Below are 23,623 nucleotides of genomic sequence, written 5' to 3'. Positions count from 1 at the left end.
GGGTCCCAGCCCCGGGCTGGCCGATCTGAGCGTAAGGTCAGCTGGCCCCTGGGACTTCACAGGCAGTAAACAGCCCCACTGGTGAGTCAGTTGTTTTGTTTCAGAGCAGCCTGTCAGCTGGACCCGCCCTGCCAGGTCCTCCCAGCACAGCCCCTGGGTGGGGAGCAGTGGACGGCCTGGACCTCAGCTACTCCCCACTCTCCTCCAGTTCAAGCTGTTTACTGGGAAGACATGGTCCCGAGGGGTCGGGGAGGGGCCCTGCGGCCTCCGGTGTGAGGGGCGAGTGGGGGCGGAGCCAGGCGGGGGTGGCGGGGGTGCCCGATGGGGGGTGGGGGTGCACGAGAGCCCCCAGGCGCGCCCCCGGCTTGAACACGGAGACCCCAGCACCCCTCTCCTCCTGCTCTCTCGCCTCGCGTTCCAGACTGCTCCCCTGCCCCTCTGTCCAAGTTGCCCCACAAACCCAAACCGCTCTACCCGGGCAGAAAAAAACAAGAGGAGGCGGGCGGGAAAGAAGGGCTCGACAGGCTGGGTCGGATAGAAGTTCAGGAGAAACCGGAGGACAGAGGGCGCCAGGGCCGGGGCGCCAGGGCCGGGCCCGGCGGAGGGAGCGCAGCTAGTGTCGCGCCCCGGGCCAGGGCTGCCGACAACCGCGTCGGCCTCTCTCCCAGCGGCATTTCGGGGGGACTGTCACCCCGACTCTCTAGTCCCACACGCAGCCGGAGCCACCGGCCGGCGTGGATGGAGACCAGGAGGGCGGGGCGAGGCACAGAGTGACAGCTGCGGGGGCCAGTGACGCGGCGCCCTCGCTGACCAATCAGCTCCCCAGACGCCAGCCCCCTCGCGCCCCCTCGGCTGCCCGGGACCGCACGCGGTCCTCGCCCCTTGTCACAGCGCAGCCCCGGCCCCAGGCCGGGGTTCACCCGCCCCAAAGGGGTTCACGCGCCGGGCTGTCCGCGGTCCCCTCGGCCTTCCTGGGCCGTTCGCTCCTCCGCAGTCCACGTGAACCGTCCCCCGCACCCCCCGCCCCGGCGTCCACCCGCCCTTCCCGCGTCCCACCGCCCGACTGCCCACCTCCCAGCGGCCCGCAGGCCACCCCTACCCAGTGGTGATGTCGTCGTCCTCCGTCATGGTCTTGCCCATGAGGTCGCTGTCGCTCATGTAGCCGGACTTGAGGTCCACGTCTTCCGAGTCCAGGGACTCGACCAGCTCCAGCCGCGAGATGTGGCCGAGCTTGCTCGGGGAGCGCATGGGCATAGTGTGCGCGTAGTGCGCACGCTCCCCGTGCATGTACCAGGCGGGCGGCCCCTCCGAGCGGCAGCTGCCGCCCACCGACGGCGCATCCCCGGCCTGCAGTCGCGGGCTGGACTGGCCGTAGCGCCAGGAAAGGGGCGACGAGCGGTTGGACAGGCTGGACACGCTGCGGGGGTTGGCGTCGTCACTGTCGTAGCAAGTCATCTCCAGGGAGCTGGGCAGGCAGAAGGGCGCTGGTTACTCTCTGGCCCCGCGGGGAGCCCCGAGCACCATCCTCAGGCACCCTGCGGTGCCTCCCTCCACCCACCTGCCCCAGCCCCCCGGCCTCCAGGAGGCCTCTCAGGGTGTAGGGTGCCCTGCTGCACGTCAGCACAGGTGTCAAAGGAAGAGGCTGGTGGGCAGAAGGGAAGGGATCCCCTGCACGCTGAGGGCACAAATTTTGTAATATGACCCGGTTTGAATCCTTCTCTACTTATTAAATAGTGACCCAGAAACCTCATCAACTTTCCGACGTCTCCATCTTCTCATCTGTCAAATGGAGACGAAACCATAACAGCTACTTCAACATATATAGGTTCAGAAGGACTCTTGCAAGTCCTTGGTATACAGAGGTGCTAAGCAAACAGGGAGGGCCCGCGAGGCGGGGTGGGAGGGGGCACCCGGGAGCAGAAGGCCTCGATCATGCACTTTGCTCAAGGCATCCGGCATCTCTTTTCTCTTTTGGGCTCAGGGTGAGCCCGATGGTGATCCCTGTAGAAGCCCTGTGGGTGCACAGGGACCCAGACGGCAGGGGAGTCAGTGAGCCGGTTCCTGCCCTGGCCGCTGCCCAGCGTCTCCCCTTGGGCCCTCCTGCCGGCCCATGTCATGCCTTGTGCACTTTCTCTAATGATGCGGAGCTTGGGGAGCATGCAGTTTCCCTGAAGGGGCATCCATGGTCCTGGGAGGTGGCCGGCTTCACTCCTGCTGCTCGGGACACACGAGCAGCAGAATCCTCTGCCTGAGACTCAGGACTGGGCCTCACGCAGTGAGGACTTAATAAAAACAAGCTGCCGTGACAAGGAGATGAGAGAAGGAAGAGGACGTAACAGCCCTGGTCGGGACGGGTGCTCTAGGGAAGCCTGTTTTCATGGTGAAGTTGGCACCAAGAGCGGCTGAGCCCTGGTTCCGTTCCCCAGGCTGTGCAGTGAGGGGGCATCCCTGACCTCCCTGCTCATCTTTATCCCAAACACACCTCCAGACACCTCTGAGTCCGTGGCCGAAATTCTAGCTCAAACCTGGGTCCCTGATTTCCAGTCCCGGACCCCACCTTCCAGTCTCGCTCCTCTCTGGGGAGCACGTGTGTGGGGTGGACGGTGTGATGGGCCAGAGTGGACTGGGGGAGCGGGGGGCAGTCTCACTTCCTCTGCAGCCCCGGCCCCCTGACCCAGACTCTCTCCTTGCGGGGGAATCGAGCCAGAGAAATAGGGGAAGTAGCACAGGAGGGACTAAACTAAGCCACAGGCAGCCTGTGACTCCAGGGTGAAAATCACCTTGTTGGGCGCGCTCACCGGGCCGTGAGCTCCTCCAGAACACAGCCCGTGTCTGTCCTGGGCGCTGCACTCCTGGCTCGCTGGACGCAGAAGCACCCTGATCAGCCTGGGCGAGTCTGGCACGTGGCCCCTCCTCCCCAGCCTCCCGCTGCTCCTCCTCTAACGGGGCCTGTAGGCACAGCCTGTCCACTCCCAGGGCCGAGGGAGGGCTGACTGATGTAAAGCGTTTAGTACAAGAGCCATCAAAGCTGAGGGAGTCATTGTTTTGGCTATCAAAGTGTGCACCAGGAATAATATAAACCAAAGGCTCAGGGAGGAAGTGGCTCTGGGTCCACAGTAAATAGAAAGGCTGCTTCAGAGCTCTTGGTTCTTCTCCCATAGGAGGAGACAAGCCAGAGGCCCAGGCACTGCCCACTAACCGGTCGACGTTACACACAAGGCCTCCCTGTTCCCCTGCAGAAAGCAGCAGGGCCTGCCCGGGGTCAGCTGTCTTCGTGCGGGGTTGGGGGGTGAGGACAGGAGACGAGGCCTCTGCCCATCCCCTACGGGTGAGCCACCTGGGGTGTAGCCCCACAGGAGCAGAGCGTGGGCCTTCTTTGGCATGGGGCCGGCAGGCAAGGTGGAGCTGAGCTGTTCCAACAACTTCCTTGGCTGGGGAAGGAGGGCATCGAAGACTTAATCCACTGGGTCCTCAAAATGGTGAGTGGAGTCAAACCAGACCCCTGTCCCACTTGGGTTCCTGCTTAGGGCTGGGAGGGCTGGAGGCTGGAGACGGATGTACAGGGTTCCAGAGCCTCCCAGAGCCCACATCCACTTTCTTCTCAGCCCTCCTCATCACATCCCTTCAGCAGTTAGAATCCTGCTGGCTTGAGCAGAGGTAACCCCAGAGACGACAGGCTCTGCTTATCACGGGAAATATTTCAGATGTCTGGGAGCGATGGGCTGAGTGTCCCAGGTCGGGGCTGGGGTGGGGCTGGGGAAGGAGGGAGAAGGGGGTCTCAGCAAGGGAGCTGGGAGCTGCTGAGGCCAGAATCAGCTCCACTTCACGGGCGCCACCGCCCCACGAGGACGGGATGGCGGGGAAGCAGTGAGTCCTCTGTTGCTGGAGGTATGTAAGTTTGGTTTGCATATAACTTGGCCACACACTTGGGTCAGGAAAAGTCCTTCTCCCACTGCCAATTTGCTCTCATTTTCCAATCCCAGGAGGTGGGGAGGAAACGAATCTTCTCTACCTTCCTGCTCCACACCCCCAGGATTTCTCAATCCTGGCGGCTTGCCCCCTACCCCAGGGGTGTAGCCCGGCCCTCTGTCCCCCTTGGAGCTGACAGCATGAGCTCATCTGGGCAGCCCCAGGAGCCAGTGCGGGAAATCCTGAGTCACGCCGAGCCCGGGGCCAGGACACCGGGGCAGAGAGAGGTGCGGCAGGAGGGGTGAGCGCCCTGCACGGCAGGGGCTGCAAGGGCTCGAGAGGGACGGGAGGAGGGTGTCCGCACGGCACGGAGGCTGGGCCCCTTGCCGGCTGAGGGGGCAAGAAGGCTGCTGCGTGTCGGAAAGGGGACGTGGAAGCTTCAGAACAGGGAGAGGAAGGGAGTGAGCAAGCCTTTGAGACAACGGAAAGTGGACACCAGGAGGGCATGGAGAAGGGCGGTCACAGCCTGAGCCACGTGCTGACTCCTCCTTCCCACCCATCCCGCGAGGCTCCAGCCTGATGAGACGAAGTCCAAGTCTCCAGCAGAAGCCGACGCCAGGCAGGGCCACGCTCCCCCTATGGACTCAGTGCCCGCTGCCCTGGCCCAGGTGGGGGCCCGCCCTCCATAGTGGGAAGGAGAGCAGCGGGCTCTTACCTATGGGTCACCTGGGACCCTCGCAGGCTGGACATGGTCTCCTCCAGGTTCTGGCGCAGATCCAGGACGTTCTGCACGGTCCTCTTTCTCTGGGACTCAGGGTCTGGAGGGAGGAGAGGAAGGGCTGCGTGAGTGGGGAGGACTTACTGCCGAGTCGGAGGTGGCCGGAGGCTGCATCCCTAGACGGGTCCTGGGACGTGACTCTGCCTCTCAGGCCTTCGTAAGGGCCTGGGACACGCCCCTGAGGCCCTGAGATCCCGGCCCTGGAAGGGACAGGGGCACCGGCCTTCAGTGTCCTCCTAGACACCCACGGGACCCCCCTGGCCCTCAGCACCTTGGAGGGCCCTGCTTCTCCTAGCAGAGGTTCCAGGCCAGGCCCCCGGGGTTTGGGTTAGCCGGAATGCCTGTCCGATACCCAGCCTGCCGTGGTGCATGGGTCGGTGTTTCACCCTGGCTCTCGGAGGCGGAGGTGCCGGATGTGTGGTGTTGGCCAGTCTCTGGGGCAGAAACACTCTGCGACAGTGCCGTGATGCTGCTGAGCCCAGAGCCAGGGAGCCGGGCTGGGGGTCGGCGCTGGAAGCTGGTGGGAGCCGGCATCAGGCCCTGGCTGGGAGCGCCTGCAGGGGCTGTTGGCGTGCAGGGCAGAGTTTGTCCAGGGCCCCGGAAATGCTGGTTGGAGGGGGCGGCAAGCAGCCGTAGGAAGGCTGGGCACGCAGACCCCAGGCCAGAGGTGCATGTCTGGGCGAGCGTGTGTGGGCGCAGCCCCAGCGCAGACTCCTGAAGAATCAGGGCTGTGGAACCGGCCGTGGTTTGCAGGCAGGACATCACCCCAGACAGAGGAGAGGTGACAACAGCGAACACAAACAGACCCCATCGCCTTCCCAGGGGAAAAGCATCCGAAAGACTGAGGGTACTAAGTGTGAAGACACTCCAGAACGTCCCCTTCACTCTCCCACTCCAGCCAGGAAGCCTCTGTGAAGCAGACACACAGTTCACCTGACCCACAGCTTCTCCTGGACCTTGGACCAGTCACTGAATGTAGGCAGATCCCTCAATGCCTCCCAAAAGGCAACCTGGGAGAGTCAGGGGCCCACAGAGATGACAGCAAAGCAATGGAGAAAACTCAAGAGCTCTGACCCCAGGCAGCTGCTCCAACCAAACACCCTGGGGTCTCACCCCAGAGCCCATGAGCCCCACACCCACCCAGACCCAGCAGGAGTGCACGGCTCTAAAAGCTGCCACAGGGAACATCTCTGAATTCAGGAGGCATTTTTCTCAAGACTGAATTGGGTTGGTGGCTGCTCGGCCTGCCTTGTCAGCGAGGCGGGGGCAGGGGAGGGGGGGCAGGAAGCCAGGTGCACGGCCCTCCAGAGCCTCGGGGGCACCTTTCCTGAGAAGCAGCTCCACACCCAGGCCAGCCCAGTCCTCTCTCCTCTCCTCCCCTCCTCTGGGGCAGAGGAAGGCTGGCAGCTGGCAGGGATGAGGACAGGCCTCGTCACATCACCCCTCTGGCTGCCCGTTGGCTGTTTATCCTGGCAAGGGTCATCTAGAGCGGCTTCATGGTTGTCATGATGGTTTGGTGTGGAAAACAGGCAGGGTCAGAAGGTGTACATGTATATTTAAAGCTTGGCCCTAAGATGCCTATATGAGGACCAAGAACATGCTGCTGAGACATGGGTTTCTGGGCCAGCGAGATGCTTTCCATGGATTTGGCAGAGACAAGGGAAAAGGCGCATGCAGCTCTGAGGGGTGAGTGGTCCAGAGAGTAGGCGACCAAGGGCGACTTGGAGACCGTGTGTGCCAACCCCTGCAGGCCTCAGTGAGTGGAGCTGCACGGCACATGGGGGAGCTCTGTTTAGCTGCCCCATTTCACAGAGGAGACAATGAGCCCCAGAGACGGGGCCCCGCACCTCACAGAGCGCAGGGCTGCATCCAGACCGGGAGGAAGCTCACACGTTCATCACAGGGCATCTTGGTGCCACCAGTGACAGCACATAGCAGGCACTCAGTGGCCATCAGAAGAATGGACGGGCTGGACCACAATCAGTTCAGGTCAGGTCAGTCGCTCAGTCGTGTCCGACTCTTTGCGACCCCATGAATCGCAGCACGCCAGGCCTCCCTGTCCATCACCAACTCCCGGAGTCTACCCAAACCCATGTCCATCGAGTCGGTGATGCCATCCAACTATCTCATCCTCTGTCGTCCCCTTCTCCTCCTGCCCCCAATCCTATCCAGCATTAGGGTCTTTTCCAATGAGTCAACTCTTTGCATGAGGTGACCAAAGTATTGGAGTTTCAGCTTCAACATCAGTCCTTCCAATGAACACCCAGGATTGATCTCCTTTAGGATGGATTGATTGGATCTCCTCGCAGTCGAAGGGACTCTCAAGAGTTCTCCAACACCACAGTTCAAAAGCATCAATTCTGTGGCGTTCAGCTTTCTTTCTAGTCCAACTCTCACATCCATACACGACCACTGGAAAAACCATAGCCTTGACTAGACGGACTTTTGCTGGCAAAGTAATGTCTCTGCTTTTAAAGATGCTATCTAGGTTGGCCATAACCTTCCTTCCAAGGAGTAAGCGTCTTTTAATTTCATGGCTGCAGTCACCATCAGCAGTGATTTTGGAGCCCAAAAAAATAAAGTCGGACACTGTTTCCACTGTTTCCCCATCTATTTCCCATGAAGTGATGGGACCAGATGCCATGATCTTAGTTTTCTGAACGTTGAGCTTTAAGCCAACTTTTTCACTCTCCTCTTTCACTTTCATCAAGAGGCTCTTTAGTTCTTCTTCACTTTCTGCCATAAGGGTGGTGTATATATAAAAAAGAATGGATGGATGTGTGTCCCGTTAGGAGGATGTATTTTTTTTTAAAAAGGGAAAAATGTTTAACTCACACAGCATCCTCCTCATAACATGCCAGTAGAGTGGGGCAGAGCTACCCCAAAATATCCAAACCAGAGCCACAAGAGTCCGTGGAAGTGAGTAGTCCAACCTGTCTGTGGCTCTTGGGGGTAGGTGGGGCGACTGGCTGGAGGTGCAGAAATGTAATAACGAGGAACATGTGGCACCAGGGTGCCGCCCCAGGAGCAGGTGGGCATGAGGGGGGCAGGCGGGGACAGAGCTGGGGCTGAGCAGGGGCGAGGACAGCTGCAGAAGCGCCACCCCACCAATCCCTCCACGCCCCAGCAGCGTCCCCTGGTGGCCATCTTGGGGCACACCACCCTGCTCCCCAAAGGCTCAGCTCAGGTGGGGGGGCGGTGAGGGCGCCTCAGAGTCTGTGTCTGTACTCTTCACATTTTTAGCTCTAAATTACTAATAAGCTGCATCTGTTAAAGGATTCACCCCACACTCCTACCCATCTCTGACCCCCAACAGATAACAGCCATCATCCCTCTCCCCCCTTTCCCACCATCTCCCCGAGGCTCACGGGGCGGGGGTGTTAGTCCGGGGCCCACACGACTCTGACAATGATAGGTTTTGTCGGCTGATGCCTGGATGTGTGTGCTTCGCAGGCTCAGAAGGTGGCAACAGTCTCCCTCAAACCAGCCATCACCACGGTAACACACAGTCGCCACAAACAGCATCCTCCCAGCATGCACCGGGACGGAGTGTCTCATAGGAGACCACAGCATCCTCCCAGCATGCACCGGGGTGAAGTTTCCCGTATCAGACCACAGCATCTTCCCAGCATGCCCCGGGGCAGAGTTTGTCATAGGTGACTACAGACCGCTATCTCTGTCAGGAGTCCTTGGGGGAAGGACTAGCCTCTGAGGAAACTTGGCACCCGGTGCGCACACTTATGGGAGGGGCAGGCACACACACCTAGATGCACACACTGCGTCCCATCGAGGTAGGCTCAAAGCCAGGCATTTCCCCCATGTCAGACTGCAGGGCTGTTCTTTCCATGACCACAGAGGGCCTCCTACACGCACACACGCCTCAGACGCACCCCTCTGCGGTCTGGCTGGCAGCCCGTGGGGACCGTCACGTCAGGATCACAGGCGCCCCACTCTGCCACCCCGCACACGTGCACACGGAGAGTTGTGTGGACGCGTCTCCCACCACAAGTGCAGAGGGAAAAGCTGGAAGCAGAGCACCGGGGTCCCTGGGGCTGGAGATGGGGCGGCGCCCTGGGAAGATGATGGCAAGCAGGGTGCGTTCTGCCTGAAGCCAGACCCGGGCAGCAGGCTTCGCCGGACGGCAAGACCATGAACCTCCTGAGTCCCAGAGGAAGGGCTGCCTAGTGGTACCGTAGGTTCACTCAGCAAGGCCAAGGGCAGGTGCTGGCGGCAGTCCCCCCATTCCCTCTGCCCTGGAGTGAGGCATTTCACCACCCCGCTGAGCTGTATGCTCTAGGAAGAGGGGAGAATAGTGGTGCCCACTCCCCGGGCTGTTAGGGGGATTAAAGAGCTGATGTAGGTGCTGCACGCACCGCAGGTTCTCCACAGGAGTGGGGTAGGGTCGGGGGGTGACCCGGATTGGCTGGAGCTACCTGCCCTGCCCAGCTCTTCGCCTTGGATCTGAAACCTGATGTCGTGGGTGAGAGGACAAGGACCCCAAGAGATTTAGGGGCATGCAGGAAGGAGGGGGACTCAGGGCCCCTCACCCAGCAGGCACTTTTCCCCAAGCTCTGTACTGCTTGAACTACCGGCTGACAACGACCTGAACTTCAGAGGCTGCCAGGTGAACTCTTGAGACTTACCTGCACCACATTCAGTTCAGCCTGGGGCGGGGCCCAGCCTCTAAACTGGCTCCTGCCGCGAGTGGAGGGACCTGGCAGGAACCAACAGGAGGAACGGAAGTGGCTCAGGAGGAAGATTCTCAAGCCCCAGCATTTCAGAGCTCAAAAGAAATGGCACGTCACTCCAGACGGAGAGGCTTAGGCACCACCAGGTGGGGAGGGGTGGGCCCAGGGCTCCGGCACTGGAGGCCTTGGCCTGGCTACCCCGTGTTGCCCTGGGGTCGAGAGGCACTGAGATGTCACCAGTGGGGGTGACCACTGTATAAAGGACCTGTCTGAGACAGTACAAGATATATCCACCTAGAAACCCAGGCTAGAGGACCTGGGAGAGGCGTCTCTCTCTCTCACACATACACCCTCTCTCAGCAACTCCCAAAAAGAAAAAAAAAAAAAACTCTCCTGACCCTATTGTTCCAAGGATAGCACCTAAGTCTTCTCTAAATTCTAAAATTTGTCACAGTTTAGGCTCCTAATACACACAGGTGAAAAACCAGAATAATAAGTTACAGTTCAGTCGCTCAGTCATGTCCGACTCTTTGTGACTCCATGGACTGCAGCACGCCAGGCTTCCCTGTCCATCACCAACTCCCAGAGTTTACTCAAACTCCTGTCCATCGAGTCAGTGATGCCATCCAACCATCTCATCCTCTGTCCTCCCCTTCTCCTCCTGCCCTCAATCTTTCCCAGCATCAGGGTCTTTTCAAATGAGTCAGTTCTTCACATCAAGTGGCCAAAGTATTGGAGCTTCAGCTTCAGCATCAGTCCTTTCAGTGAATATTCAGGACTGATTACCTTTAGGATGGACTGGTTTGATCTCCTTGCAGTCCAAGGGACTCTCAAGAGTCTTCTCCAACACCACAGTTCAAAAGCATCACTTCTGTGCTCAGCTTTCTTTATGGTCCAACTCTCACATCCATACATGACTACTGGAAAAACCAAAGCTTTGATTAAGAGCCAGTTAGAGACACACATCTCTCTGACAACATGACCCCTAACCAGAAGGTCCTTGGGCAACTGTGCCACCTCACGACCCCCAGTGTCTATAGATGACCACTCTGTGGACACCGAGTCCCACGTTTTGGGGAGTCTGACTCATTTCTGTCCATCTCCTCTGCTCAAGGACATGACCTTCAAGGTCTGGCTGGGGCAGGCACTGCAGGCCCACCTCACACATCCTCACTGCTCAGAGGTCATACGGGTGGGTTCTGTGGACTCTGGCAGCCAGTGACCCTGCCCTAGATGGACTCCCAGGGGCCGTGGCTTCTGAAGGCTCCATCCTGTGTGAGGCTTGGTGCGGGGCTGAAACCGACAGAGGACAGAGCACCCTGCACACAGACCTCCCTGCCGTCGGGCTGAGCCAAGCAATCCTCCTGCAACTCCACCCCTCCCAGAGCCCAGAGGCCCCAGAAAGAGCCTGGGGTGGGCCTCCGTGCCAGAGCCTCCCCCTCTACCAGCGTGCGGTGTGGGACAGTTTATTCTGTTACTAATTCAGTCATTTCCTCCCCTCTCCCCTGCCACTTAAGTTACAGTATTGTTGCAGGCAGCTGTTACAGAGCCCTGCGGCGTGGCCAATCCATGCTTCCTGCTGTGGAGGGCTCCCGGGTCTCCATCTTTGCCTGGGAGAAGCCTGAACCTTCTCAACCAGCAAGCGACCGCCTGGAGCCCGTTTGGTCAGTGATCCTCCCGCTGCTGCTGAGTGGGCAGAGCATCCAGACAGAGCCAGGACGACAAGGCAAGGTGCTGGCCGCGAGGATGTGAGGCGAGGAAAGGAACCATCAGGGGCCAGAGAGGGAGCAGGAAGGACCGCCCTTGGCCTGCAATCGCCAGGCAGGGGTGTTTGCAGATCACCAGCAGTTTCAATTTTGATTGAATGAGAAGACTTGGCTCAGGGACCCTCAGTAACGTGTCTGCAGGAGGCACTTGGCCAAGAGGAGGTGTGAGGCTGGGGAGGAGGGGCAGGGACAGCCTGGGGGGGGGGGGTCTGGGCATATGGTTTCCACCGGGTGCAGGCCAGCTGGCTGTGGGGCCTCGGGTAAATACTTGCCCCTTCTGGGCTTCAGTTGCCCTATGGATAGAATAAGGGAGCCGGGGCTGGGGACACTCAAGGCTCTATCTGATTCTTACTGGCTGTGGAGCTCTGCAGCTGGTGAAGCGTGAGTAAGTGTCTCCTCTCCTCCTGGAAAGGGCTGAAAGTGCAGGTGCCAGGGTATTACCCCCAGAGACGCCGGAGCTGGAGCCGGGGCCCAGGAACCTGCACTGTCCAAGCCCCACTGCGGGCGATGCAGACCAGGAGTCTCTCTCTGCTGATCCTGGGGGGCTGCCTGTCCTCGATGGGCCACCAGGGGGCGCCACGGGGCACTGCCGCACTGCTGCGGGCAGGTGGCTCCCGGCGTTGGCACAGCCCCCTTAGGCACCGGGCACGCCAGGGCTGCCATCCTCCTGGGAAACAGTCAGGGGCTCGGCACCTCCAGTGGGAGCCACCGGCTAGAATAGAGGGGCAGTGCCTGGCCTCCAGGCACCCGTGGGCTCCAGGCGGCGAGCTCGGACATGGGGCCAGGGCTTGGAGACCAGCTGCCTTCTGCTCCAGCGGCTGCAGGAGAGTGGGTCAGGCTTCACAGCCCTGCCCTGGCTGCACTTCTGCTCCGCAGGGCTCCTGGGCAGAAGCACGCCTGGGCAAGAGGGAGCAGGGTCATCGCTCCAGCCCCTGCACCATGCCTGGCCAGCCCTTTCTGGGGGCACTGGCCGCTTCTCTCTGCAGTGGGCAGCCCTCAGGCCCGCCGGCCAGCCCAGTGCAGCCACTCCCTCACAGCCAGCACAGTCTGCCTCGGGAAAGACCTGCTGGCCCAGGGTGGCCACGTGGAGGCTGTGGGACCCGGGGGGGCGCCTGCCTTCGGCTCCTTCTCGTCTGCTCCATCTCCCTCTGATGGTTACAGGACTACAGGCTCAGAGAGCAGATTCTCGGCATTTCCTGTCCACCCCATCCTCCTGGGCCTCGAGGGCTGGCCTCCTGCAGATGGTGGCCTGCCCGTCCCGTGGGGGTCAGGCCTGTCCCCTGATGAGCCTGGCTCTCCTGCCCCATAAACCTCCTGGCTCACTGGCAGTGTTCTCAGAGAGATGCCGCCCAGAGCTGTCACGTGAGACCGGCTCCAGTGAAGTCGCTGCTGCTGGGGGGAAGAGTGGTTGTTATGGCAACAGTTCTCACATTAGCGAGGACCATCTGCAGAGGGGGGAGGGGAAGGAAGAAGGTGGGGGCGGGCCGGGGCTCGGCCCAGGTGTGGTGACAATCGGAAGGGCCCTGGGGGGTTTCTGGTTGTGACACTGGTGACATTGGTATCAGCTGACTCAGCCAAGTCCTCTGCCACCTGCCAGGCACACTTCTCAGGACTTTCAGATTGCAGCCCGTGTAACTGTCATGACAACCCTTTGAGGTGCTCTGATTATCATCCCCATTTTACAGTTGAGAAACCTGAAGCCCAGAGAGGATGAGTAAGCTGCTGAAGGCAATAAAGCCAAGATCCCAACCAGATGGTCTGACTCTGGAAATATTACCATCTAGTATTATTGTGGCCATGATCCACAAATGCACATATGTATATAGTGTGTTTACAGAGAGCTAACTCACAGAGCATAACAGTCACCCTTTTAAAGTACACAATTCAGTGGGTTTTAGTACATTTGTGAAGTTGCAAAGTGATGCTGGATGGCATCACCGACTTAATGGACACGAGTCTGAGTAAACTCCGGGAAACAGTGAAGGACAGAGGAGCCTAGCGTGCTGTAGCCCACAGGGTCCTAAGAGTCGGACACGACTCAGCAGCTGGACTGCACAACAACAAAGCTGTACAACCACTGCCACCGTCTGGTTCCAGAATGTCTGCATCACCCCCAGAGGAAACCCCAGGCCCCCCAGCAATCACCCGCTGCCCCAGCGCCTGGCGGCCCAGAGTTCCTCTGTGTCTGTGGATCTGCCTGTTCTGGGCGCCCCACAGAAATGAATCGCAAACACGCTGACTTTCGTAACCGGCTTCTTTCACCTTCAAGGCTCATTCCCGTATCACGTGTCAGTACTTCACGCCTTTCCGTGGCTGAAGCTGTACACATACCGTGTACACACAGCTCTCCACTGTACACATACACTGTATTTTATGTTTCTGCTCATCGTTTGATGGGCATTTGGGTCATTTCCATTTTCTGCCTGTTTTATGACTGAAGCTGCTATGACCATTCGTACCCACACTTCTAGATGGACACTCATTTTCCATTCTCTTGGATAAATGCCTGGGAATGCAACACAGGGCCGTGCAGCGTCTGTACAGCCTCTGAGCAACTTCCAGGCTGCTTCCTGGAGTGGCCTCACCGACTCGTACTCCACCGGCAGAGCATGAGGCCACCGGCCTCGCCACACACTCGCCAGCACTTGTCACTGTCTGTCCTTCTGCTTGCAGCCACCCTAGCGGGCGTCTCACCAGAGATGTAGTTTCCATTCACCTAATGATTTATGCGGTTGAGCATCTTTCATAGTGGAACTAATTACGTTGAAGTACAGCTGTATCAGCCACACTCGAACTGCTCGGGGGCTCCCCCCACGCTGGCTGGGGACAGCACAGCAGAGAGGACAGCTGGGTCACCGGGTCCCCAGGCAGCACTGCCGAGCCCCCGGCCTGGTCTGCACTAGTGTCACGGCGCTCCCACAGGCGCGCCCCTCTGGTGCCCTGCAAGTTCAGCAATCGACTTTATAAACAGGGCCCGTCTGGAGGTGCACGGGGCCCCGGGTGGGCTGGGCAGAAAGCTGCCGGAGCACAGCGCCCGAGTCAGTGGCAACCAGGGTGAGGCCCTGCTCTGCCCACTCTCACACCCCGTCCATCCTGGTGCCCGCGTCACTGCCTTTCCCGGGCCTCCCAGGGGCCAAGTGACAAGACACACTGCTTCTGAAGGGGCGGCCTTGCTGGGGGTGGGTGCTCTGGCGTTAGCACCCCTGGCTGCAGATCTCCCCCTTCCAGGCTCCTCTGCAGAGCCGCCCTCCCTGGCTCGTGGGGAGGGGCCGCACCTTGCCCCCCCCACCCTCTGCACGGGGCCTGCAGCCAGCATGGCCTTGGGACTGTCTGCAGGAATGTGAGCTCTGGCCCCCACCTTCTCACCTGTAAGATGAGACGCCTGCCCTGGGACACGGGGACTGGGCTGTGGGTCCAAGGTCAGCAGGCTGTGTGCCAGCCTGGATGCCCCCGCAGCCAGCCTGGAGGAGGGCGGGTGTCAAAGGGCTGGCAGGAGCCTCCGAGGCCATTTGACGGAGAGACTGAGGCCCGACGGAGTGGCAGAGACCTGGGCAAGAGGACAGAGCCAGACGGGCATACAGTGGAGCGGCCAGGCCCCAGGGAGGGCTCCAGGGGACAGCTGGCGGCAGGGCCTGGCCGAGCGGGACCGCCCAGAGGGGGACCCCTCTCCTAGGAGGCCCCCGCCCCTCGCCCAGGGGGAACATCTGCTCCACAGCAGAGCAGCCGCCTGCCTCACCCGGCCGCCCCTGGGGGCTCCATTTCTCAAAAAGCCTTCTGTGTCACTGATCCCCTCGACCCTCTGCTCCTCCCAGCCCTGGGGGCCCTCAGGCTCAGCCCATCTGCCAGCAACACCTCCTGGGCAGCCCCAACACCCACCGAACGAACCCGGCTAACAAAAGCCACGACTCCCTCTGCTTACCGGGGCTGGGCCCAAGCACAGCGAGGCGGGGAGCTAGATCTCAAGAAGGCTTCCGGCGAGGGGCCTGCCTGCCTGCTGAGTCGCTTCAGTCGTGCCTGACTCTGCGACCCCACGGACTGTGGCCCGCCAGGCTCCTCTGTCCACGAGATGCTCCAGACAAGAATGCTGGAATGGTTGCATGCCCTCCTCCAGGGGATCTTCCCGACCCAGGGATCGAACCCACATCACGTCTCCTGCATTGGCAGGCAGGCTCTTTACCACTAGTGCCACCTGGGAAGCCCTTCCGACTGGCGGGGTGAGGGGCGGTGCAGAGAAATCCGGCATAAACCTGACGAGGCTGGCAATGTCCTCTAAGGCAGGAAGGGAAGGGAACAGGGGTCTACTCAATGCCGAGTGTGGTTATCCTGATTTGACAGGCCAGGCTCAGAGAGGCCACTCAGCTCCCTAAGGTCACACTGCTGGCATACGAACTATAGTAGGAATCTTGAGTCCAAGTCTGACTGACGCCCACGATTTTTCAGAATAAATTATAACTGGCAAGGAGAACAGCAGAACCAGGCGCCCTGAGGCCCTTACTGATGGACAGGCTGGCGTCCAGCACGGCCTTCTAGGCCACAGGAGGAGGCCTGTCCCGCTCCGCTCGCCGGATGAGCGGGGGCGGGGTTGCCAGGAGGCCACGGGGCTGGGCAGTGGGCCAGCGGCGTCCCTACCTCCAGGACCGCTGGCCAGCGCGGGCCTGATCCTTCCTCGCGGGGGTGCTGCCCTGCCGCGCCTTGTCCCGGCTCTGGAGCCTGCGGGTGCCCCGGCCTGGGAGGAGCCCTCCTCGAGTGGCACAGCCCACACGCCAAGACCGCGGCGGGCCCGGCCTCAGACCATCGGAGCTCCGTCCCCGGCCCGGAGTCCGGGAACCCACTGGGCCCGAGCAGCTCCAGGCTGTCCTCCCTGCCCCTCCCTGGCCTCACTCCGGGGGGCTGGGGGCCCACAGGCTGGGACGAGGTGGCCTCCAGGGCTCCCGCACTGCCTCTTCTGGGGCTTGGTCGGCCGGCCCCAGCGTCTGGGCCGGGGGGAGGCGGGCAGGGGCACCTGTGCGCCGGGACTCCTCCTCCAGGGGACCAGCCTCAGCTCCGGCCTGGTCCCATGCGGGGAGGGGGTGAGGCTGGGGTTGCACTGGAGGAGCCTGGGACCCACTCAGGGGGACCCACTCATGCGAGGCCGGGGAGGAGCAGGGAGAGGGAGTGGGGGATCCCGGGCCTTCTCTGGTCTTTGCCCATCCCCCCTCCCCTCACCTCCACCCGGGCCTGGCAGCTTATGACTGGTCGACATTTGAATGGAACCAAATTTCCAAGGAAAACCCCCTGGAGAGCTCACCCTCCCGGGGAGCCCAGCCTCTCCCGCACAGCCACGTCCCCCGTGGGGTGTGGGTTCTAGAAGAACCCACAGGTCCTCCTGCTGGAGCCTCCTAGAGGGCAGAGACGGACGAGCGGCAAGTCCCCGCTGCATGTTGAGGGCCTGCCGGGGCCAGGGACACACCAGGACCCCGGGGGCGGCCGGGGAGCCCGGGGCTGGGCAGAGAGGGGCCTGCAGAGGACAGGGCCGCCCTGTGCCCCCGAGTGGACACAGAGAAGCCAGTGTCCTCTGTGGTCCTCCTCCTCCCTGGTGCGAGGGACCGTTCTGAACCCATCACGCCGGAGCGGGACACTGAGCTGAGAGGCTGGGACGAGGCTGAGGCCTGAGGCGTCCTCCAGAGGAGACTGCGGACCAGAAAGCCAGTAGCTGGGCTGGCCACCTGCCTCTTGAAAATACGCAGGCCCTTGGCAGAACTGAGTCCACCTGTCCCCCTGCCTTGGAAGCAAAGACGCAAAGGAACAGCCCCATGTATCAGGGGCTTCCCAGGTGGCACTAGTGGTAAAGAAACCCCCTGCCAATGCAGGAGACATAAGAGACACGGGCTGGATCCCTGGGTGGGGAAGATCCCCTGGAGGAGGGCATGGCAACCCACTCCAGTGTTCTTGCCTGGGAAGTCCCAGGATAGAAGAGCCTGGGGGCTGTAGTCTAAGAGTTCACAGAGTCAGAACGACTGAAGTGACTTAGCACGCACTGTATGCCAAGCCCCTTCCCGTTCCTGACACCAGGAGGGTGGGCCTTGCAGCTGGTGGGGGGCGTCGGCGGGTGGGAGTAGAGCGGAGGGGAGGAGCCCGCTCCTCTGAGCCCAGCGCCCTCCGGGACTGCCTCCTGCCCATCGGGGATCTTCCGTGAAAAAGCACCTAACGGAACACTGGGCCCAGGGAACACGCCCCTCTCCCCCAGCTGCCAGGTGGCTTCCAGTATGTGTCAGCGGAGGGACCCGTTCTCAGGAACATGGTGCTGACCGCCCACCAAAGCCACCATCCCGGGCCTTGTCCACGGTCCAGCTCAGCTCGCTGGCGATTCAGGCCACGGTCTCCTTGTAAATGAACCCTCAGCCCCTCACAGCAGGAGATCCCAGCAGCCGGTGAGCACTGCCCTCCTGGCCCCAGGGTCATCCATCATCAATGAGACTGCGGACGCAGGGTGTGCCCGCAGGAGGAGAGATGGCGGTCGGCCCGCGCCAGGTCCGGCTCCAGTCTGCACGCACGCTGTCCGCTTCAAGGACAAAGGGGGCCGGGCCCTCAGCCTTCCTGCCCGGTGCCCCCACCTCCCATTACAGTCAGCAGCTCCTGTCTGCCCCCACTTCTCAGGGGTGGGGGAGCCCAGTGATGACTCGGGACTCTGCCCTCCTCCCTGCCCCCACCCACTGCTGACAGCTGCCATGGGAACAGTGGGCTGGGCTCCTGGAGACCAGGGTGAACAGATGACTGAATGGATGTCTATGTGCCTCCCCTCCCCCACAGAGAATTCAGCACAGGAGTGCCAAGTCCAAGCCAGAGGCTGGGGAGTGGCTCAGGTGGCTTCAGGCAGACCCTTCTCCCACCCGCAGCCCAAGGACGCGGAGGCCATGCCATCCGCAGCACCCTGGGCTGGTGCAATGTGAGAGCTCAGTGCCTCTCGGGTGACTTTCAAGACCCTGGCCTGGCGTTTCAAAGCCCTTTAGGAGAACTGGCCTGACCTTGCACCATTCCCCCGTGTATCACCACTCCTTCATGCTCCATCCCCTACTGCTCCCATCTAAAGGGCCTTCCCTGCTGGGTGACTCCTACCTGTGCTTCAGTGCCCAGTCACACTTCCTCCAGGAAGCCCTCCTGGCCACCTGAGTGATCACTTCCGCAAACGAAGGAACACCTGGTGGGTGTGTCACTCTGGACCAGCAGCACATCCTACTTTCGCAGAAGCCACTCCCGGTACCTGCTACCTCATCCCCCTCCCTGCCCATACAGCATCGCTCGTGTAACCGCACCTCCACCCCAGCAGCCCAGGAATGTTTACCTGAATGCAGACCTCCTAGCCTGGAGAGACACCCCTCGTCCTGCCCTGGGGTCCCTGCTGGAGCCCGTGGCAGGCTTGCCCACAGCCTCTGCACCGCATCTCTGTCCACCTCCCCCCTCCTCACCCTCTGTCTGCCTCCAGGGCAGAGGCCATAGCTCTCGTCCCCAAGGGCCCAGCATCTGCCGCTGTGGCGGGTGCTCCACAGAGCACAGACGTCCACCTGTCCCTCCTCGGGGGACCGCCAGGTTCACAGCCTGCTGCCCCCAGGGGCCCCAGTCGCCGGCCCTCTCCCAGGAGCACTGCCGCCCCGCCTTCCGGCTCTCCCTCAAGGAGACTTTCACACACACACCGCCCCCCAGCGGCCAGCAGCGCCCTCAGCCGGCGCCTGCAGCTCTGGGCGGTCTGCGCTGGACCGCTTCAGGCCGCTCACAGGCGATGCCCTTTTCTTCCTCCCTTTCACCTCCGCCTCCGTTCCTCCCGCCCAGACCCAAGCCAGAGAAAAGCGGCTCCCCTAACACCAGAAACGCCGTGGAGCTCAGGAACTCACTCTAAAGATCTCCCTGCATTTTCCAGACCATCACAAACCCCTGTTACATGTTGGCCTCGTGATTTTCCTGGGGAGGTAGATCCCTGTATTTTACTGGACTGATGGCTCTATAACATGCAGTGAAAAAAGCTACAATAAAACTCTCCATCCCAGACTCATGGAGCTGGGACTCCAGGGATCCCGACCAGCAAGGGTCCCGACCAGCGCCCCCAACGCCTGGGCCGGCAGCTCTTCAGAGAGGCTGCTTGAGCTCCCCGGGCGCCTGGCACCATCTCCCCCATGCAGCCCATCCCAACAACTCGGGGCCACACCTCCCTGGGTTCCACCATCTGCCTCCACCTGGAGCCACGACCGCTAAATTATGCAAAGTAAGTTCCAACAAAAACGCGGACCTTGGCCTTAGAACTGCTGGAGAATCGCTGGTCAGCGGGTGCGCTGGGATTAACGGCTTCCAGTGGTAAAGAATTCACCTGCCAAGCAGGAGACGTGGGGTGGATCCCTGGGTTGGGAAGATCCGCTGAAGAAGGAAATGGCAACCTCCGCCAGTATTCTCACCTGGGAAATCCCATGGACAGAGGAGCCCGGCGAGCTACAGTTCACGGCATCGCAGAGTCAGACACGACTTAGCGACTCAGTAGTAGCAGGAAGTCCACGAAGACCCCCAGTTACCATGCTGCTGGTCACACGGCTCACACCTAGCTGCCCCCACGCGCCCACTAGATACCCGCAGGCCTTAACCACCAGGTCGGGGAGCAGGCGGCTCGCCTCGGGGCCCAGGTCCAGCCCTGCTGCTCCCGACCAGCCCCTCCTTAATGGAGACGGCGTTTATCAAAGCGAGAAGAGCCATCCTATTGAGTAGGGGACAGGGAGGGAGAGAAAAAGACATTCGACTCCCCGCTGTCAGCCAGAGACCCTAATGAATCCTTTGCTTCCGAAGACGATTATCGGACAGAATAATTCATCGCTAGAGATTAATTGGACTAATTATGTTGGCTTTCAGAATCCCCTGAATAATGACTTTCTCTGGGGCGGGTGTCAGGGATAATTGCGTGATATCTGAGCCTCTTCCCCCAGAGAAAGGCCTGCAGAAAGGGATCTCCGGCTCTGAAGGGCGGGCAGGAAGGCTCCGTTTCAGCTCTGGCCTGCTTAGAAGGGGCCTGTATTTCACGTGGAAGCCCTTTATGAGGGAGGTGTCATCACGCCTCACGACCTTCCTCCACCCTCCCTCAGCACGCTCTCAGGACCCTCTGCTCGTCCGGGGACGTTCCTTCTCCTCGATGCCGTGGGGTCAGCGAGCCCAGGAGCTGTGTGACCCGCCCTCACGCTGGGGCACTCCCGCACCTGCCCACGAGACCGCCGGGCCAAGCCCCCAGGGCCGCCCCCCACCACCACCCCCAGTCCCCCCGGGACCCAGAGCCCCCAGATCCGCACACATGAGGACAAGGGGCTCTGGTCTGGCACCTCTGCCTTCTCCCTCTTTAAATGAAGAGTCGACAGACGCTGAGCACACAGAAAAAGGATTTAGTGTTTAAATAACACAACCAAGTTAATCTAGCCCAGGTAATGCCCCGCACTGTCACCTTCCCGCTCTGTGCTGATTAGATATAAAATGGCCAGGCAGTCATTCTCCTAACCGTGGGGGCAAACAAGGGACGTTTAGGACGGCATCGTCAGAGGGCCTGGCACATTGCCCCGGCTGCCACCGTCTCCCGCCTCAGGCAGGGCTCTGGAGGAACTGGCTCCCCCTCCTTCTCCTTGTCGGCCTCTACAGACTCAGTCAGTCTCAGGAGACAGTGGGGACCACACTAGTTTTAGGATTCCCCTCTATTGTGAACCCGTATCCAGGACAGGTGGATGGCAGCTTTAGAACCAATGGCTCCACTGAGAGGTATGAAGCCCAGAGTCTTAATGTTCAGAACTCTCATTTTTATTTCACCTGCAAAACAGAAGTAATTAAACATCTAGATGTTCAAGCTGGATTTAGAAAAGGCAGAGGAACCAGAGATCAAATTGCCAACATCCACTGGATCACAGAAAAAGCAAGAGAATTTCAGAAAAGCATCTGCTTCATTGACTACACTAAAGCCTTTGACTGTGTGGATCACAACAAACTGGAAAATTCTTAAAGAGATGCGACTACCAGACCACCTTACCTGCTTCCTGAGAAACGTGTATGCAAGTCAAGAAGCAAGTTTGAATCCAATATGAAACAACAGACTGGTACAAAATTGGGAAAGGAGTACATCAAGGCTATATATTGTCACCCTGCTTATTTAACTTATATGCAGAGTACATCACGTGAAATGCCACGCTGGATGAAGCACAACCTGGAATCAAGATTGCTGGGAGAAATATCAACAACCTGATATGCAGATGACACGACCCTCATGGCAGAAAGCAAAGCGGAACTAAAGAGTCTCTTGATGAAGGTGAAAGAGGAGAGTGAAACAGTTGGCTTAAAACTCAACATTCAAAAAACGAAGATCATGACATCCGGTCCCATCACTTCATGGCAAATAGATGGGGAAACAATGGAAACAGTGACAGATTTTATTTTGGGGGGCTCCAAAATCACTGCAGATGGTGACTGCAGCTGTGAAACTAAAAGACGCTTGCTCCTCGGAAGGTAAGTTATGGCCAACCTGGACAGCATATCAAAAAGTAGAGACATCACTTTACCAACAAAGGTCCGTCTAGTCAAGGCTATGGTTTTTCCAGTAGTCATGTATGGATGTGAGAGCTGGACCATAAAGAAGACTGAGCACCCAAGAATTGAAGCTTTTGAACTGTGGTGTTGGAGAAGACTCTTGAGAGCCCCTTGGACTGCAAGGAGATCCAACCAGCCCATCCTAAAGGAGATCAGTCCTGAATATTCATCGGAAGGACTGATGCTGAAGCAGAAGCTCCCATATTTTGGCCACTTGATGTGAAGAGCCAACTCATTAGAAAAGACCCTGATGCTGGGAAAGATTGAAGGTGGGAGGAGAAGGGGACGACAGAGGATAAGATGGTTGGAGGGCATCACCGACTCAAAGGACATGGGTTTGGGTAGACTCCGGGAGTTGGTGATGGACAGGGAGGCCTGAAGTGCTGCAGTTCATGGGGTCGCAAAGAGTCGGACACGACTGAGCGACTGAACAATGAAACATCTGCTTCTTAGGGTTATTGAGGTGGTTAAATTAGATAATAGCTGTTAAGTCCTGGCACACGGGAAGGATTCAAAAGCAGCAGTTATGATTATTACTCTCATCTTAGGCCACTCTGGTCTCAGCTCTCAGCTCTCAGCAACCCGCCATCCTGACTGAGGACACCATACTCTCCCCTCCCTCACCCGGAGCTGGAGGGATGTCTGTCAGGCAGAGTGGTGATGTGGTTTCAGGGAAGACATTCCTGCTCCACCCTCCACCCAAGGCTCCTGTTTTTTGGTTTTGTTTTTTTAAAGCAATCTATGAAACTGTCCTGTAGTAGCTGCCAGTGTTAATCAGTGAAATATAGTCGGTTATATATTTATGGTGAAAGAGTGTGAGGATCATTGGTTAATTTGTGCAGTAATTTGTACAATACTGTTCATATTGGCAAAGAAGACCTTCCTAAAAACTGAGTGGTTTTCTCCCAAGGGAGAAAAGGATGCAGCTAGAATGAAGGCTGCAGGAGCGGAAAGGTTTGTGTTAATGGGTAACCATGCATAATCGCGGAGCACCTTCCACCCAGGAAGGAGCCTCCGAATTGAGTGACAAGGCAGCTGCCATCGGAGCTTCCTGCAAGGGCAGCAAACCTGAGCCCCTGCCACCCTGGCTTTCCTGCGGAGGGCAGGGCGAGGGCGGGGCAGGGAGGTGTGTGAGGCCGCTGCAGGGGTCAGGCCGTTCTCCAAAAGGAAAGGGGTAGACTGACCAGGAGGAGGCTCAGGGCTCTTTAGGAGGCAAAGATGGCCAGACAAGGAGCCAGAGAAAAGCTACTTCCAGGAGCTCCTGAAACCAGAAGTGGATTTGGGGGAGTGGCGTAGGAGGCAGATGCAAGTGGTAGCAACCTTGCAACAAAATCACAAGGGTGTCAGTTTAGCATAAAGAAGTGTGGTTAGAAACGCCGGGGACACACTCAAGACGAAGCGCAGTTGACAAGAGGGCGTCCGATGGCGGCCAGGCCCCAACACTCAGGGGCAGCGACAGATCTCTGACGTCTGAGAGCGTCGTCTCACAGTTTTCCGCGTCTGTGTTGGGTTTTTTTGTCCATACCACGCCACACAGCATATGGGAGGGGACCAGGGCCTCCACGGTGAGAGCACCGAGCCCTGATCACTGGGCCGCCAGGGAGCTCCCTTGTCCCAGCTTAATCAGACTGTGTTCCAAGCATCTGGATTAAAGACGAGTGTGTTGATGGGAACCTTGGGGAATGGTTGATCTGGACAAGCGATGATGCAGGTGCAGTTAGGACAGCCCCAAAGTGAGTGAGCACCCGGGGCTGGGGACAGGGGAGGCCAGGGCCAGCACGGCCCCCTCGTCCAGGAGCACGGGGCGGCGGCACCTGCCTCTGGTCAGGTGTGAGCCTTCCCACCCTCTTTCCTGGGTCTGGAGCCTCAGGAGGGCATGAAACCAAGCTCAGTGGGCTGAGGACAGC

General features: G+C 59.6%; 1 protein-coding gene across 17 annotated transcripts in view; it reads right to left on the bottom strand.

Annotated features, from left to right (window-relative positions):
• NAV1 (neuron navigator 1) overlaps positions 1 to 23,623 on the bottom strand; it is a 188,637-nt gene that overhangs the window by 72,882 nt on the left and 92,132 nt on the right. For 9 of the 17 annotated variants that reach the window (XM_081487256.1, XM_081487254.1, XM_081487255.1 and 6 more), the window contains 2 exons: positions 4,625 to 4,727; positions 1,100 to 1,465 (listed from right to left, as the gene is read on the bottom strand). In XM_081487256.1, coding sequence (XP_081343382.1) covers positions 1,100 to 1,465; positions 4,625 to 4,727 — 469 coding nt within the window. Of the gene's footprint in view, positions 1 to 1,099; positions 1,590 to 2,780; positions 2,861 to 4,624; positions 4,728 to 7,970; positions 8,224 to 23,623 lie in introns of those variants that run through there. The other 8 variants (XM_081487259.1, XM_081487262.1, XM_081487260.1 and 5 more) reach the window with 4 other exon arrangements.

This window comes from Giraffa tippelskirchi, chromosome 5, assembly GCF_054371585.1.
Source record: "Giraffa tippelskirchi isolate mGirTip1 chromosome 5, T2T-mGirTip1v1.2.pri, whole genome shotgun sequence".
Classification (NCBI taxonomy): domain Eukaryota; kingdom Metazoa; phylum Chordata; class Mammalia; order Artiodactyla; family Giraffidae; genus Giraffa; species Giraffa tippelskirchi.
The sequence above is the reverse complement of the archived record's forward strand: the minus strand, read 5'-3'. Positions and strand labels throughout refer to the sequence as shown.